The sequence below is a fragment of the Strix aluco genome, chromosome 3 (genome assembly GCF_031877795.1).
Source record: "Strix aluco isolate bStrAlu1 chromosome 3, bStrAlu1.hap1, whole genome shotgun sequence".
Lineage (NCBI taxonomy): Eukaryota > Metazoa > Chordata > Aves > Strigiformes > Strigidae > Strix > Strix aluco.
The window spans coordinates 108,307,522-108,325,319 of NC_133933.1; the positions used below are offsets into that span (position 1 = coordinate 108,307,522).

Below are 17,798 nucleotides of genomic sequence, written 5' to 3' on the forward strand. Positions count from 1 at the left end.
TGTTTTTGTTTTTGTTTTTGGTTTTTTTTGGTTTTTTTTGGTTTTTTTCTCTTTAAACACTGAAGAGGGGCTCTGGCTTGATAGTAGCTCATTTTAGGTTTGGATTTATTAAGAATACTATCACCCTAAGTCTTTTTATAGAGGGAGAAATATTTACCTCTAAAGAGCATTCATAATGTTCATAGCACTTCCTAATAAATCTCTCATTTAAATACCTAAAGTAGGTTCCACGTCAAAGGGGTTTGTGCAAATTCATCTGATCATCTGTGCAAAACAGAAGCAGAATCTTAAGAGTTATACCATTCTGGTTCTGGACTTTCTATATACCTTTTCTTAAATGTGTTTTCCCCGAGGCACCACCCCCTTGGCCGGGGGGCTCAGCCGTGCCCTGCCGTGGGTGGGTTGGAGCCGGCTGGAACCGGCTGTGTCCGGCACGGGGCAGCTCCGTCCGCTCCTCACAGAGGCCGCCCTGCAGCCCCGCTGCCAGCGCATGGACATGGGAATCCAATACAGTTCTTAACTTGCATAGAACAGACAGCCATGACTTTTTTGTTGTTTATTCATGCTGTGTTTCATTTTTCATTTTACCCTGACTGCCATATGTACTGATTTTACATGGTAAAACCTTCCATTTTTTCATTGTATGCTGTGCAGCAGTTTTCCCTTGGATTGGTATATCCTTAAGAGGACAAATGCAACCAGGATAAAATTTTACATTTCATTTTGAATGGAGAACTGTGAGTGGTCCTGTGAGTTTGGAGGTGAAATACAGGACCTAGCAATTTTGTGGCAAGAAAGAGGTAGAGGACACTTCCTTCCCACTGACCCTTGTAGACCTCTGGGATAATCCGGACACAGGCTGGACCAGGTGGATGTGCACCTCTGCTGTTCACCCATTTTAAAAAAAGAACCAAAACAAAAAAAAAAACCCTACTATTGGGAAAAGAGGAAGGCAACTTAAGAAGATCATGGCAATCAGTTTTGGTTGCTTGGTTGTCTAACTAGGTTAAATAAACTTGTGAATTATTTTCCTCTTTCACCTGTTGGCAGAGGCCCATTAAGACCACACAGAGCAATTATGGGGTGATCTGAGAAGTCCATTTTCTTTCCACTAAGCCCTCTGAATCATTTCAGAAACATTAGCCACGTTACTACTGATGACTACTGCTGCCACTGATGTGGCAATATGAGCCACAAATATTGCTGGAAGTGCTGGTCTCTGCCCATCTGCCCTGCCTTCCCTCTTCCCAGCTATGGGACAATGTAGAAAAAGACATAAATCCCAGTTACGGTGGGTCCTTATATTCCCAAGACAATTCTGATAGTGAATATTTCCAACAGCAGAGTACAATTCATCTTTTATACAGTGTGAGTAAAGACATGCAGGATATAAAATCTGCCTCTAATTATTGACAGTGCTTCTTTGATCTCTCCAATAAGTAACTGTATTTCAGCTTAAAGGAGCTGAAATGCATTGTTATAGAGATCTGGAATGTTGCACTGTGTTGCTTCGTATGTCTCAGTTCAATTAGTGCAGTGGTTATTTTGCCTGTCTGATATTTTTATATACACAGATGTCAATAACATAGCCCTATGTCAAGTGTTTTTGTTTATTAGTGTGGGGGCCACTGACCTACAAATCCTAACACAGTAATAAAATATGATTGCTACAGTTGCAACCTAACTACATCTTACTTGTTTCTTTTGTCAAAGCAATGGAATTGGCTTTTCACATCAGTAGTCTGCATTTGATTCATATTTCTATTTAACAGCTGGAGGCTGTCATGGGTGAAATGAGACTTGTCAGACTCAGAAAGAGGAGCAACTATTCATCTCTAAACTGATTTCAAAATGAAATTTTTATTTTTAAGAAACTCTGGGAGTGGCAACAAGATTGCAGAATATCTCTTTCAAGTTATCTAGGGAAAAGCATAATGACTTTTGAGTACATTTTTGTGCTGAGTTAGCTTCAAAAGGCTCATGCACAGTATTTGATCATTTCTGTCAATTAATTACCATGAGCTCTATTTTACACAGATGTAAAACTGAACTGCTCTGATACTAGCTAGAAATGGGACACTGATAAAATATAACTTGGACTGGTTTAAAGAGGCAAGGAAGATTCTTCCACCAGGTTGGAAGACTTTAGAGAATCTGACTAGCATAGTTACATTCTCAAGAAGGACTATTCAGAATCTATCAGAAGTTAACCTATCTCTTGGTTGAATTACTAATACTATCATATTACATGTAAAGACAGAATATATTAATTGATCCATAAAACAATGTATTTTACCTGTGATTAAAAAAACCCAAACAACCACCCAACAGAACAGATCATCTGAACAGTATACCTTCACTCATGGGTACAAACAGATAGATCTTTGAATTCATTTGGTAAACATGCTTTAATCAATAAAATTTCAGTTTTATGTGATGATAGTCTTTCAACTTCGTAGGCAGCTGTAAGGGAGGCATGGTGATTTTTAAAAGGTAATTAATGGGCAAAATCTTATAAAGGAAGTATTTGTTTTTCTTCTCCTTTTTGTATCAGGGACAAAAACACTGCTTATTCAAAGCTTGTCTTGGTTTACTTGCACTGTGAGGACTGGAATACATTTGAGGAGACAAAATAACCTCTTTGCTCCTTTCCCTCAAGAATTAACAGGTTGACATGAGTAAGTTGCTGAGTCTGTGGAAGAAACAGGGAAAGGAATTATGAATTATGAGTTTGACATTTCACTTGAATAAACAGACCATCCAGAATCATTGAGGCCACATAGTCAAGAGAGAAGTGTGTATCTGACATATAGATGCCATAGAAAATAGTGATAAATTACTTAGGATTATTTTTTATTATTATTGTCATATTGAGAAGAGGAGGAGGGAACATGCTGCAGATGAGATCCACCCTGCTAATCTCAATGAAGGGAGAAAAGCGCCAAACTGAAGTAATGTTTTAAATGTTTGTGCTGTATAAAGATATCCAGAATCTGAAATATTATATACAGCTCCACATCATTGTGTACAAAAGAAAAGCATTTATTTTTACTTTTTTACTTAGTTTCTCTATAATTTGAAGCTGACCATTTAAAGAATTAGCAAAAATGTTGGATCATGTATTTGTATTAGGAGAAATGTTCTGCTCTGAGATAGTTCACTTACCTATGATATGGTGTGTTTCTCTTTTTGAATACTAATTACAGCAGTTATAGATAGACAATTTAGGACATGAGACATTCTAGTTTTATTTCAAGTATGCTCTGAGCTACTCTGTATGTAAAAAAAATCAGAACAAATTATGTACTGCTGCTATTCTAGTTCTTGCACTTCAGTTTGAAAAGCTGAATTCTGTCTTTTGAAGTAGTGTCATATAATATCCACTCTGCAGATTCATGGTATTTAAATGTCAGTTTAGGTCATCTTAATAGCTACTGGACACTTTCAAGTGAGGAATACAAACAATTACATTTATTTTTTTCAACCAAGCCTGCAAAAAGTGTTAAAAACATATGTTTAAGAGAAAAAAATGGAGCTGAGTTTTCTGGTATGGTCTTTCTTATACAAACTTACATATATTTCCTGATGCTTACACATAATGTCACAATCATTTTTGCTAAGTAGGAGCCTGAAAAGTGCATACAGGAATATAACTGCTATTAAAAAAAAAAATAAATCATAAATCCTATCTCTGGAGGTAGGCATTTTATACTAAGCTGTCAGAAAATGCTTCATTGTACTAAGGATCCACAATTCTGGAGTCCCTCCTGGAATAGGACAGTCAAAAGGAAGTGGAAATCAGTACTCTCTATTAATAAATGTGGGCAGATCAGCAGAAGGAATAGTCTCTCTTCTGAATAGAGGTACTTTGCACAAAGTAATTAAAAAAGCGCTACCTGAGTTTTAGGTGCTCACAGATTTAGATAGCCTGATTTACTTTTAGATTTAGCCTTGTAAATGCTACTTTAAACATGAAGTCCCTTGTGGATTTAGAAGATAAAACGACCACTGGAGGAGCCATTGAACTTGGTTACGTATTAAATATTACATTGGGAGTTCTTTGAAACTCTAATTCTCATCCAGCTTCTGGTGTATCCACAGACAGATTTCTTATAGATCTAACTTACAGAACTTTAACTGCAATAGTATAAAGTTTAATTGGCATATACTTGCTTGATTTCTTGGGAGGCTTGTACATCCCTTACAATCAGTGTAGCTAGATATTTGATATTTATTCTAGCCAGTTAAATACAGTGTCAGCACTCACTTCAATCACAAGCACTACCACATAGTGTAGATTTAGCCCTAGAAACTTAATTTATGTATATATGTGTAATTATTTATTTTATAGCTTAATAAAATGTGTCTATTAGTGAAAAAATGCCACTAAAACTATTTAGCTGAAGTATTAAGCACAGAAATAAGATCTTTAAAATTAACAGCTTTGTTCTATTAAATTTTATATCTTTGGAATGCCTCATCTCTTTCTTTTCCACTTGAACCAGGAGATAAACACTTATTAATAGGTTCAGTCTCTTACTGACCCTTTTTATGATTATAATATGATTATTATTTTGTTTGAGGCAGGCAGATCAAATGACAGATCTTGTATTGGCTTCACTCAGTTTCATCCATAAACATAATCAGTGGAAATACTGAAATGTTAATGATCACGCTGGTTAAGATATAGACTAGAATTCAGTTCTGCTGTCACAGCAGGCGTGTTTGCCCGCATGTTACCTGTGTGTCATACCTACTAAGGCTGCTATATACAACTTACAGAACTTCTCTTATTTTTTCTCTTGGTAACAGGACATTATTTCCCTCAGCAGGTACCCAAAAAGAAAAGCAACTCCTACTCCTTTATTCCTTCAGTAGTCTGAGTCATTGGCAGTTTTCCCTTCTGATCTCATTCATCAGAGTTCATCAGAGCTGTTAGAAATGTAGTCTATTTGTAAGAACTGGAAAAAACTTTGTCTTATCAGCATTCAGGAATACTGAAACAAACAGTAGAAAAGAATAAAAGAAAAAACCCACCACCCTGGCTGAGGAGAAAAGCTATTTAACCATCTGTAAATCATAATTCACTTTCTCTTGTATGAATAACAAGGTAAATTGTGGCCAGTATGCACTGTTTAGTAATTAAGAAAGATATAACTATCATCCTAATATGTGCTTCTGGATCCTCCAGCAAGTGAACAGATTCTCTAAAGAGAATAAAACAACAATAATACAAAAATTCAAAATCAACTATCAGTGGTCAGTTAGAGTGAATTAAAAAGAGCAGGTGAGGTCAGTCACCATAGAAATGGTCTCCAGCTCTGAACAGGATTCTGAGCTTGCCCTGTTGTTCTTACTCTTGCTCTGTCATTCAGTTTAGTTCAGCTGCAGTCTTTGCCAGTCTTCTCCATGAAAACTGCTTCTGCATGGAGTTATCCCTTTTCCTGAAAAATCTCTGTCTCTTACAGAAGTACTGTTGTGGCTTGAACTCAGCTGGTAGCCAATCGCCATGTGGCCAGTTGTTTACTTCCCCCCCCCCCCCCCCCCGGTGAAATAGGGAAGGGAGAAAAGAAGAAATTTGTGGGTTGAATAAAAAAAATTTAGTTAATAGTAACAAAAACAACAGTAACAATTGTAGGTCCAAAATGGGTGAAAATGCAGCAGTGGCTTACTGAGTGCAGCAACAGGTACGCAGCCCACCCGCACCCCAGCATCAATCTGACCGCACCAGAAAATCCTGCCACACTGACCTGGAAACCAAAACAGGCCGTGAGAGAACACTCGTCCCCCTATATACTGAGCATGACGTCACAGGATATGGAATACTCCAATGATCAATCCGGACCCTGCCCTCCAGCTGTGCTGCCTCTCAGCCGAAGGAAAGTTAACTCTATCCTGGCCGAAACCAGGACAAGTACCCAACCTCTGGTGGCTTCCTGTCCCTGGCCAGTACCTTGCTCCTCGGTCTTATTCTTGATTTGATTTAACATTTGGCAGTGTACCCAACATCATGGAGTATTAAGATATTCAGAGTGGTCAGTACCCTGAGTGGGCAGCCTCACTCCAGCTGCATATTCTGACTTTGTGTAACAGCACAATGTATTCAGCTCTTCAATAATGCTGAAAACAGTAATCAAATCTTCTATTCCATGGAAATGACATCTTGGAATCTTTCTTTCCAGGAAGACAAATACGCTTTTCATTCCAGAACTGATTTGAGGTAACAGTGCTTCTCCCTTACTCAGAAGATCATTTAATGAAGTACTAGAAGGATATCTAAAAGTATTCCTAGAAGATATCTACAAGTATTTGTAGAAGAGTCGTTCAAGAGCAGGCTAGAGAGTTTAAAGGGTAATAAAAGAAGTGTACAACTGTCCTGTTTAATCCAAAGTAGAAATTTCAAGACCTTAAGGACTGCTTATTTTATCTATGAATTCCTAACATTATATCTGAAAACAAGTGCTTGCTGCAGTATTTGAAATTCACATCTTTCACTGTCTGTCTTTGTTATGCTACACAACCATAATAATTCTTAAGGATTTTTTTTTTTTCAATGACAAAACAACTTCCCCCACTACCCCCAAATGTTTTAATTTCAAGAGGAGAGTAGGGGAGACTGTTCTAGCTACTAAGTTGCACCTCTAAAAAAAATCATCATTAGCTGGTGTGTTTCTTGTTTTGTGAGAAATTCAGTCTTCTTGGTGATACGTTAAAGATATGATGAGCTCATCTACTGTAACTGTAAGAGAGAAAAGGGCAGTACAATGCTTAGTCCTGTCAAGAGGACTGTTAAGAGATGTCACTTCTTGGCAAGTACAAAACTGCAGCTGTTAAGTAGGAGAAAGTATGCAGAAAGTGAAGACCACTCAATTTAAATAGTTCTAGCCTTAGAAAACAGCTCAAAAGGCAACTTCATGAATAGTTCTGGTTACAACCTTCCATGTTCTAGCTAGGTTTCACTTAAGATGTGGTCCCAAGTGGCTTGCCCAAGGTCACAAAAAAAGTCAGAGGAAGGACAGAAAACTGAACATTTATGGATCAGTTTATCTTATTTTCTATATCAATAGCTCCACTGCAGTAAGACTATCCCATAGTTAGCAGTTATTTTCTAATTTCAAGCTCTTTCTCAAAGTCAAAGCCTATTTGATTAAATTCTGCAAACCTTGGACAGTGGACCAATATATAAAAATTCAGTGCAAAATCCTAAAGGTTATATTGAAAAATGAGATTATCAATGCAATATGCCCATGGCTAACTTTTGTTACCTCTTCAGATTTGTCACACAATGCTAAACATTTTACTCTGAAAAGCCAACCGAAAATTTAATATCAGTTCCCAGACTAAAAAATCAGGTAATATATTGATTGACAAATGTATATTAAATAACTAATTAAGGAAATGAGAATTTTATTTAAACACAGTCATTTTAACACTTACTGAAATAAAAAATTAAAATTTACAGCCTCTTTCAGGATTTTTGCAGAAATAGCAGTGCTCAGTAAAATGCTAGATAGCTATTTTTAAAGGAAAGTAAAAAGACTGCCCTGTGAATCAATAAAATGCATTATAAAGTGGCAGTATATTTACAAGTAAATAGCATTGCAGGGTGAATTTATAACCTGATGCTGGTGAAAAATGGAATTTTCCAAAGTTCTAAGTCACTGAGACAAAACAACATGTTGGGTTTATTTCTTTTGAAAAGAATGCTTCTGGATATCCCATAAAATTGCTCTTTACTCCTGACTCTTCATCAGCTCTGTCATTTCAAAGCAAATTACTGAATTTCCTACATTTCTGAATGAAGTGGTACTAGAAAAAGCAACAACTCTGTTTACTCTGAGCTATGTATTTAAGCCTTACACATATCTTATTGTGTGGTCTGCAAAAGACAAATGTATAATGGTAATTTAATTTTCATGTCAAGTGTTTCCTTTCCTTCCTTGTTATGTAATGTGAAAAATAAATGGTAATATATTTATTTTTTAAAGATTTTTTTTAATCATTTACCTATCAGATAAAATCCTGTACCTTCTCTCATTACTGATATTTTTATCTGTTGACTTCACTGAGAGCATGGTTTTCCATTTCCTTGTGTTTGAGTATTATATAATACTAAAAGAGTAAAATACTTTCTCATGACTGGAGAGAAATATTTTGCAAAGTTTAATCTTTGCAGTTGGTGCAAAACTACCATTACCTGCAGCAAGTCTAGAAATAACACTGGAATCCAAAGCACAGTGTGAAAACTAATACCTAATGTCTTTAATTTTACAAGAACTTAATAGCTTTGAAGACTGCAGGTGAGTGCTAAATAGTTTTACTGTAAGTAAGCCACAAAGACAGCACAATATAGTTGTTATGCAGTAATGTGGGAAAGTTTCTTCTCTGTCTTCCCCTCATGACCTTGAGCAATATAAAGGCATGATATAGTATCAGGATTAATGAAAGGACAATATTTTTAACTTGGTATCTTCCATAAACTAAAATAAAAAGAGAAAAATGCATTTGTACATTTCAGGCATGGATAGCTTCAGTTCAGGCAAGTCTTAATGAGTGATAGATTTTGCAATCTTAAGGTACTCTTACTATAGTTTATGGTGCCAATTCCTTAACTAAAAGCAAGCATAATGTAAACTTCTACATTCCATCTGGTGGAACTGTATTGAATCATTGGTGAGTCCACTTCACTCACCAGAAAATTTCAGCTTTGTAGAGCCATTGGAGCACTTAACAGTACTTGTTGGCAATAATAACTTGTGTGTGGACCATCAGTTGAAGGAAATTAGATACATGCTTTCAGTATGGTCAGCCTGGTTTTTGCAAGCTCAGTTGTCTGTTCCCAGGGTCTGATGAATTCAACACCTGTGAAAATCTAGTGTTTTCAATTATCAGAGTCTTCATCTTTCATGATGCAGCTTTTTCTTTAAGAAGCCAAACAGTATCTCAAGAGGTTTGCATAACTACCTGTGCATTGTGGAAGACCTCAGCCAGCCCCACCCCCAAAGTATATATGGTGAATGCATATGATTCTGACCTGTAGCTTCTGTGTGACTTGTAGAAATTTCCCCATAGAAATGGAGGAAATAGAATATATTCCACTTCCCAATATTTCATAGGGAAAATATATTTAAATTATAATTTACTGCTCAAACTAAAATTGATCCTTTCACCTCTACTTTTTAAGAGGTATTTTAATCAGGCTAAATCCCATATGTTTAATTATACTAAAAAGGTAAATATTTGACAGTTTCTCCTCACAGTTACCAAATGTAGAATTTTTTAGCTATGTGAAAATGTATTTCTTTAAATTGTTGTATTGATCTAGATGTAAATATTAAAAAATGTTGTTATGAGTGTGCAGTCTCTTCACGACTTCAAGAGAAGCTGAACTAATAAACTCCCAGACTGACTGAAATCTGTGTATCTACTGAGCCTTATGTTGCTTCATTAAGCTGGAATAAATCTTATAGTCAGCTGCTTAAAACAGAGGTGGATGCAAAGGAGAGTTGTTCTAATTCCCTTGGGAAACCCAAACAGAACAAAACAAAGTGAGAATTTTTTTTTCCTTTTTTTTCTAAACTGCTGATCCACTCTCTAAGAATGGACAAAACCACTATTGAATTTATGTAAGGGTAATCTACTCTCAGGCCTTGCTATCACGAAGGAATAACAAGGTTAAGTGGGACATACTATTTTATACTAGCTATTTTGGTTATAGCAAGTATAAAACTACTGGTAGAAATCCCCAGCTGCTAGAGGAAGGAGTGCCATAAATATATTGGTAAACTACAGAGATCCTGTATAATAGCCATGTGTTGACAGGTGCAATCCAGTGGGGTGATGATTTCCCAGTGTGTGAAGATGCTAGAGTTTATTCAAAAAAACCTAAAGGAATTATCTTTAGCATGTGAAAATGATAGGGTTTTTTATAGTTTCTGTTGCAGAAATGAATAATTATTTTTATCTGACTTTTTCAAGCAAGAGACATGGTTAAACTTTCCTTACCAATTTTCTAAACTAAAATATTTTTATACTGAGGAATACTGGAGAACTTCCATTTTCAATTAAAAGTAACAACTGCCTATGGCTTGCTGAACTAATAGAACAATACTTTCAAACATTTGTTGATCATTTTGAAGAAATACAATGCCATCTGAAAGAGTGTTCTGGGCACAGATTCACATGGGCAGGTTTTGGATAATGGTTTCTCCTTGTATAAGGAGAATGGCCTTAGGCACTTATGTCATTTGGTATCAACATAACCATATTTTCCTGTTCAATAGTATTCAGTATTGTTATTTACTTAATGAAGTAATTTATTAAATTTAAATTAAGGAAGAAAGAGTTTCAACTAGCTTCTTAAAAGTAGTTACATTGTTGAACTTCAGAACTTTAATTACCTGTCCTTCCTTGTTTATCCCTTTTTTTTCCATCTTTCTGGTTTTCAGTAATCTATCACTTCTTCATTAGAGTAAGTTTCATGAAGGTTTATTTCTGTTGTCTGTAATAATCAGTGTTACTCTATTTCTACTGAAGGACTGACTTAAAGCCTGTGATGGAGTATATGGACCATCAACTTATTTTGCTAACTGTAGCTTTCCTGTCTTCTAAAAGCCTGGATGAAATTATGTGGAAAAATATTATATAGCGCTTTTTATATTTCTTTGTCTGCTTGAAATATATATTTTTTGTCATGGTATTTTGATTGCAGCTATTATTTCTATGCAAATCTGTATTTTCTATGAAGTCTGTGATCTTATTTAATTATAAGGCAGTATCTGTTACTAAGCATATACTTTCATATACCCATATAAGTAATGCCCTTGTATCTCATTATTACGGTTCCAACTTAATACTTTTCATTTATGTCTTTCTGCAAGAGAGATATCGGGGAGAAAAAAAAAAAAAAAGCGTTAAATCCAATTTATGTCCTCTAATTTGGTGAAGAATTCAAGAGACAAAACAAACTATCATTTTTTAATGCAGTCAAAATTATGTAGACCAAAATTACTAAAACAACTGTGTGATTTTTTATGCATAATTTCATGTAAAACAAACTGGTTTGCCCTTTTCTGACCATGTCATTGTTTTTTAAAATAAAATCTAATACAGATGATTTGGTGTATTCATAGACATTTTTATAAGCAAGTTTAATCATACCCCTAATTTGCTGCCCTGTTATTTGCAGTAAGACACTGTCTTGAAATGGCTAAATCTTATGTGCTGCTAAGTGCAACGCATGAGAAGTCTCCCAGTAAATGCCTTTGCAAACAAAAAAAGACCTCCTGCTGTATATGTAGTCTGACCATTAAAATTATTCTCAAATTCATTCTTTTATTTTGATTGGAGTAACTGACATTTTAGAGCAAATGCAGCAAAACTTATGGCAGAAAATTTATTTCAGTTAATTCTGCCTGTGAATGTATTTGTGGGTTGAAGCTTTTGTGCTCTAAAATCTTTCTTTTCATACAATAATATGAATTTTCTAAATTCAAAACAAGCCCAGTATGTTCAATTCTTTTATACAGTTATAATTTTTTATACCTTTTCTCCATATATTGTCATGGCAAGACATTAAGTATACATGTCTTTTTTTCTTTTCCAGTGACCACATTACTCTTCACTATGTGAAACAAGTAATTTCTAGTACACTTCATAAAGAATAATTGAAATGTTTTGGATTCACTTCTGAAGCATCATTATTTTATGACCAAAATTACATCTAGAAGTGTTAGATTTTATTTTTTTTTTTAGTATGAATCAACCTTTCCAAAAATTAAAATGTCAATAACTGTAAATCTAAGGATCTTAACAGTTAATCAAGATGTCACTCTTAATACAGTAATTAGTGCATCTAATCTCTTGTTTCATTGATACAGTGTCATTGCACTTACATGTGACTTCTTGGCTGAAAAGAGGTTGATATTTACATATGTCAGCTTTTATTTTCATCATAATAGAGAGATAAAGTACTCATTCATTGTAAAGTCTTGTTCAGTTTACAAACTTCTCAGTCTGCTCTAGAAAAACTGCCATACCTTATAATATCTTTCCACAGTGAATTTTAGGGTCTTGTTTTTTCTCTAGCCTCCATGCAGTATTAACAAGGCCTTCTTCTAGGTGATTCTTGCAAGTTTTGGTCTAGCTTGAAAATTTTTCAAAACAAATCATTGAAGGAATGAGTATTCCTGGGTTTACGTAATGTTTTTTTTTTTAAATCTAGAACCTTTGTATAAGTTGGTGATATCACTAGGAGAATGAGTAAATGTCCAAACAGATTGCCAAATCTTATTAAGTTTAAAATTGTAGGAATTGCAGCCTGGGGCATGGACATCAAATATTTGTTACTAACCTAATGGCTGCTGAAGAAAGATATGCAGTATAATCCATCTATACATAATATTTTTTGCTTCAGAGTCCAGCCCTTCAAAGCATTTCATCACATGCTTTGCAAGAGCATGAGTAGATCGTTAAAGTATATTCAGATTCCAAATGCATCTAAAGCAGGGCAGCTTGCCTGGAATAGAACCAATATTATAACAAGGGAGAACTCATGTTGCTTGTCTTGCTGCATGAAACATATGTTGCACCATCCCTTCCTCCTGCCTTATATTGCTCCTTGATTAAAGATAAACACTTCCCAAATGCTGAGCTAAATTAGGATGTTAATGTGTCTGCTAATTGTTTATTATTATGATTACAACTTTTTAAAGTCTGAGTTTACAGTTACTGCCAGTCTTTCTCCTGTACTATTGTGTTAGAGTCAGAACATGTGAAACATCTTAAAGGAGTTCTATTCTTACTATGTTACATGCCAAGTAAAACAATAGATGACACAAAGGTGTGAAAACTCTAGTCTGCGTGATCCCAACTGAGAAAAATGGAAGAGATCGTGTTGATTGATTGCCAGTCAGTAAAGAAGAATAGATTTTTTTATCAAATAGAAATATAAATCACCAGTCTTAACCATAGAGGTTCTATATAGACTGAAAAGCTGTCCATCGTGCTAATGAACTCACAGCTTCTCTTCAACTATTTCTGCAGAAAGGCCTGAATATATGTTTTGCAGTATATAATAGCACGGCATGTCAAGAAGTTCCAGAGTTAAGTTGTGTCCACTGAGTATGCTCTGTCTCTATACTACAGATGTCTGGTGATTGAAACATCTTTGATGTTCTCAAACCCTCTGTTAAAAAAAGAGAATGGCAGAGTACTGTTAGACTGTACAAGTAACTAATATTTTTGAAAAAAACACAAACCTGACTAGAATCTTTCCTCACTGTTCTCCCTACCCTGTGACTTTACATACTTTTTCTAATGTTAGTCTCATGGAACACACACCATTTTCTCTGTCTGATGGTTCCTTGAAGATATGTGTGCAACTAGGGTAGTGTGAAGAATTATTTATGTAAAGCAATATCTTACACTGATATTTGCCAGGATTTTATACTCTTAAACTCAATTTTAAAACAAAGAGAGTATACTGAGAATGGACTAAGAATATATTGAGAGAGGCTGGTATTATTTATAGTGGTCCTAAATTTATTTATCATAAATACAGGTTTATAAATGTCTAGTTTATATTCATAATACAGAGGAACATTGTTAGTGCTTTAAGACAAATGCTACTAATTAATGCATAGCTGTGCCAAAGTTTCTGCATAACTGATGCTGATTTCTAAGTTTTGCAAGATTTAAATAGGAATATTACCTTCCATTTTCCATAATACTTTAATTGTTTTGAAAATTTAAAATTCTAAAATGAAAATTGAGATGATAGTTAAAATACAGATAACATAAATTCCAAAATAATGGCAGGTAAAGGTTTTAAGCATATTAACATGTAAAAGTATATGGATATATTTATAAATACACTTAAGTTTCTAGTGTCCCTGAACCACTAAAGTTACTAAATAGTTTCACTAATTTGAGAAATTTGTTCCTTTTTTCCCATCTGGAAAGATAAAATCAGACAGGTTTGTTTTACAGGGAATTGGATTTACTTTGTTATGACAGTGTGTCATGCAACCGCCATCTGTTAAAAAACACTTGACAGTTCATTGGGGAAAGTAGAAGCTAAAATCTGGGCCGTGTTTAACAAGGCCTGTAGACATCCAGGAAGATGTGCCAAGTTCCAGACATATGATACCTGCTCTGTTTCAAGAGACAGTATTGCTCTGGGTAAATGATATCCTAAATCACCCTTCCCTGATACTGGTGTGAGAGTGTGTTGACAGAGGAAGCTAGGGGCTAAGAATAAAATTCTGCAAAGGTCATCATCCATCTGGGGAGGTCACTTCATTCTGTGCTGTAAGTAAGGTCTCAGTCAACATTTACTGGTGTCCCAAACAAAATACTTACACATGTTGTATATATGTCTGTAAAAGGAGGTAGCTTCACTTCAATGTGTCTGTGCTTAAAATATGATAGCAAAAGCAGTGTTCTCCACCTTGTTTTCCCGCTGTTACCATAAGGTTCAAGTTTAGTAAACCTGATATGTCAAATAACTGTATCAGTCATATTGCTTATTTTAGTGTTTTGGTGATTCAGTAGTCAGAATTGAACCTCACCTCCAGTAACATAGTTACACTTCTGTGCTAAAAGTAGTAAATATTTGATTTTTTTTTTTTCCTGAAAAAATGGAAGAAATGTTATAAGGAATATTATTTATTTTAGGGAACATCAGTGTACAAGCAGGCTGCTTTTCTAGCAACATCAGTTTTTGACTATAACAACATTTCAATGCTGAGACTTCCCAAGAAACAACAAAACTAAATTCTCAGAATAAAATACATATTTACTAGCTAGTATAGATTTATTCTGAAAGCTTTTATTCACAGACATACAAATCTTTACCAGTCTAAATAATATTAGTGAAATTAGCAGGATTGAGTTCTTGGTCTGGAGTGTTTTCAAGCTGCTGAATTGTAGTTGCTATATTTTTGTCCAGCTGAACTAGATTTTTACTCATGCTTGGTTTTTTATTTATCAGGAAATAAATTTTTAAGTAAAACACATTTTTAATTGTGTCTGCAAAAACATTTCTGAGATTATCATAATCTTTCTTCACCTAGTTTAAAGAGAAATTTCTGTGACAAACAATAAACAATACAATAAGTATTGTTAAAAAGATGTGGAGAAAGAGATGATTCCTTTCCTCTATTTTTAAAACATTCTATATGCCAGAATAAAAATGAATGTAGACAAATGTTGAAATATACTGTAATTGTTGCTGTTTCTCTACTTTAAGAAGAATCTATGCTCAGATCAAGCATTTTGGTACTTACAAGTGCTTTGTCTTAGTTACCTTTTTGTAGGGCTGTAATGCAGTTTTTTATTTCTTTAAATCTTCTCTTGTAAAACTTTGTATTTCTATATAAATTAATTTTCCCTGATGCTTCCAACACAGACATAAAGATTTATGGCTCTTACCATCTGATTGTATGTATCCTGCTTGTCACCACTCTTTTTGCTGCTGTATTTGATTTGAAAGCATATCACTGTGTGGGAAAACCAGCCACTTTTTACATCTAATCTCTCAACACCTTTCAGCTATATGCTGTCATCTGTAATCCTCTCAGGTTTATGTAATTTATTTTGTGCAGCTAAAATATTTCAACTAACTTTTTTTTTTTATTATTCAGGAAGAACATTTTGCTCTGTCCTTAAGGGTTTCCCAAAAGTCTTTTAAGATAAAAATGTGATCCAAAGATTTCTGCTAGCTTTATTCTTCTGTGGAGGAAGCAGAAAGACAGGACACACATGTGCATATGTGCAGGATAGAAAGCACATGTGTATTCAGGTTTTTGGTATATTCACAATGTTGTGCTCTGTTATTTTATGTCTTTTCTTTATGATTAATTACTTTTAATTCCACATATTACTTAAATACCTTTTTACAATTGAAGAAGAAAAAAAAGTGAAAATTGAATGTTCAAACTGTTTTGAGTTTTGAAAGGACTAGAAGTTTATATATTATATACCTAGCATTATTTAAATATCTGATAGTCTGAAGGGAGAAAGAACGGAGGACAAAAGGAACAAAACATGGAAACAAGGAAAAAATGGGGTACCTTCTCTTTCTAGTCATATCTGAAAGCACAAAATAGAGATTTTGAGCCTCATTTACATGAGCACATATTCAGATGGTTAAAAATGCATTGCTCTGTGTGGTTTTCTGTACATTTTTGAGATGAACATTACCTTCATAAAAATATTTCTGTATTACAGTTAGGTTCATGGCTTTTGTCTATTTCAAGTATTATTATGTACACAGTCTTAAATGAGATTTTATTTTCTTATACTATCTTAATCTTACAATAGTGTGTTGTGAATATTTCAGAAAGTGGCTTCAGGAAATGTTGTTTTCCCTGTCTGAGAAAAGCTGTGGATCCTAATATATCCATAAAAAGATGACTGACCATGGGAAATCAATCATTTATTTTCCCACAGAGGCAAATCATGGTTTTTTGTCATAACCAAAGAAAATAAACAATACGCCCACTAAATCAATTGTATAGGGCTTCTTTTTGGTAATAATTTATACTGTTTGAAGAAAAAATTATGAATATGCATATGGTTAAATTCAGGCCATGGAAGTTGATGTATGGTTAAAGTGAAGAAACATCTTTACAGCTGCAAGTCTAAATTAATTTTTTTCCTTTACTTTGCAGTGACCCAGGGTGGGGATGCAATTGCATCTGATACATGTCCTGATCCTGGAATTCCTGAAAATGGGAAAAGGGTGGGCTCTGACTTCAGGTAGGCACATTTAATTTTCGGCACATTTAATTTTCTGTATCACCAAGAGGGAGGTATTTCCTGTTACGTGTATACAGAGCAAGCAACTACAAATATGTATCATTTCCCTAATTTTAAATGTGTTGAGTCTTTGTCAAAATAGCTCCAGACCATTGCATATCTTGAACTGGTTTTGCTAGTTTCTTTTTTAAATCAATGCATTTTAAATAGGAATTTTAGAGCATAATAATCCTGTCTGTGTAGGAAAGACAGAACTCTCTGGACAGCATAGAAGAAGAGAGAATTGTCTTTTTTTCCACTATATAAAAGTTGTTACACAGCTTGGGGAACATGGCACATTCAGTGTCTGGGCCATGATGAATGCCATCTCCTTGCTTTTTTTGCTTTCATCTTTTGTTATATTCATTAAAAAAAGAAGACGAGGTCAAATGGACCTTTATGGAGAAAGGAGGAAGGTTGCTCTTCACCTGTTGGGGAAAAAACCAGAGACTTCAAGGTGTGGCAGAGAAGAGGGTCAAAGGAAGGAGATGGGAGCTTCCAGCTCATACAGATATTTATAAATTGCTCAGCAGGGAATGGACAGTCAGACTGAAGAGTAGATGGAAAGGAAAGCTTTGAAGGAATTAGAAGGAATTATGCAAAGTTCTCCACAACTCCAGAAAGCAAGTTAATCAAACCTGGTTCCTGAATCAAGGCTCTTCCAAACTAGGGCATAATTGACAAGAAAAATAATTTTTAAATCTATTCTATTTCTGACCTACTCTTTTTGGATTTTTCTCTATTTACCCTCAAAGGAATTTGAGAACTCATTAATAACTCCAGTGTTAAGAGAGTTAGCTATATGTAAAACCATGATTTCATTAGCAACAGGGCAGCAGTTAAATGTGTTTTTAAAAATAACAAAGTGAAATAAGCTTTTCAATACATAGGCTAGAGAGAGACAAGCTGTCCAGAAGATGTTTGCTATTATCTTGTTCTATATATTCTGATTCAACTTGGCAAGTACAGCTGCTGCAAGTGAAATTCTATGATACTAA

The 17,798-nt window shown here is 34.7% G+C and overlaps 1 protein-coding gene across 1 annotated transcript in view; it reads left to right on the forward strand.

The window, feature by feature from the left end:
- Window positions 1-17,798, forward strand: part of CSMD1 (CUB and Sushi multiple domains 1) — a 1,278,503-nt gene that overhangs the window by 810,495 nt on the left and 450,210 nt on the right. The window contains exon 8 of the mRNA XM_074819927.1: window positions 16,674-16,761. Coding sequence (XP_074676028.1) covers window positions 16,674-16,761 — 88 coding nt within the window. The remainder of the gene's footprint in view (window positions 1-16,673; window positions 16,762-17,798) is intronic.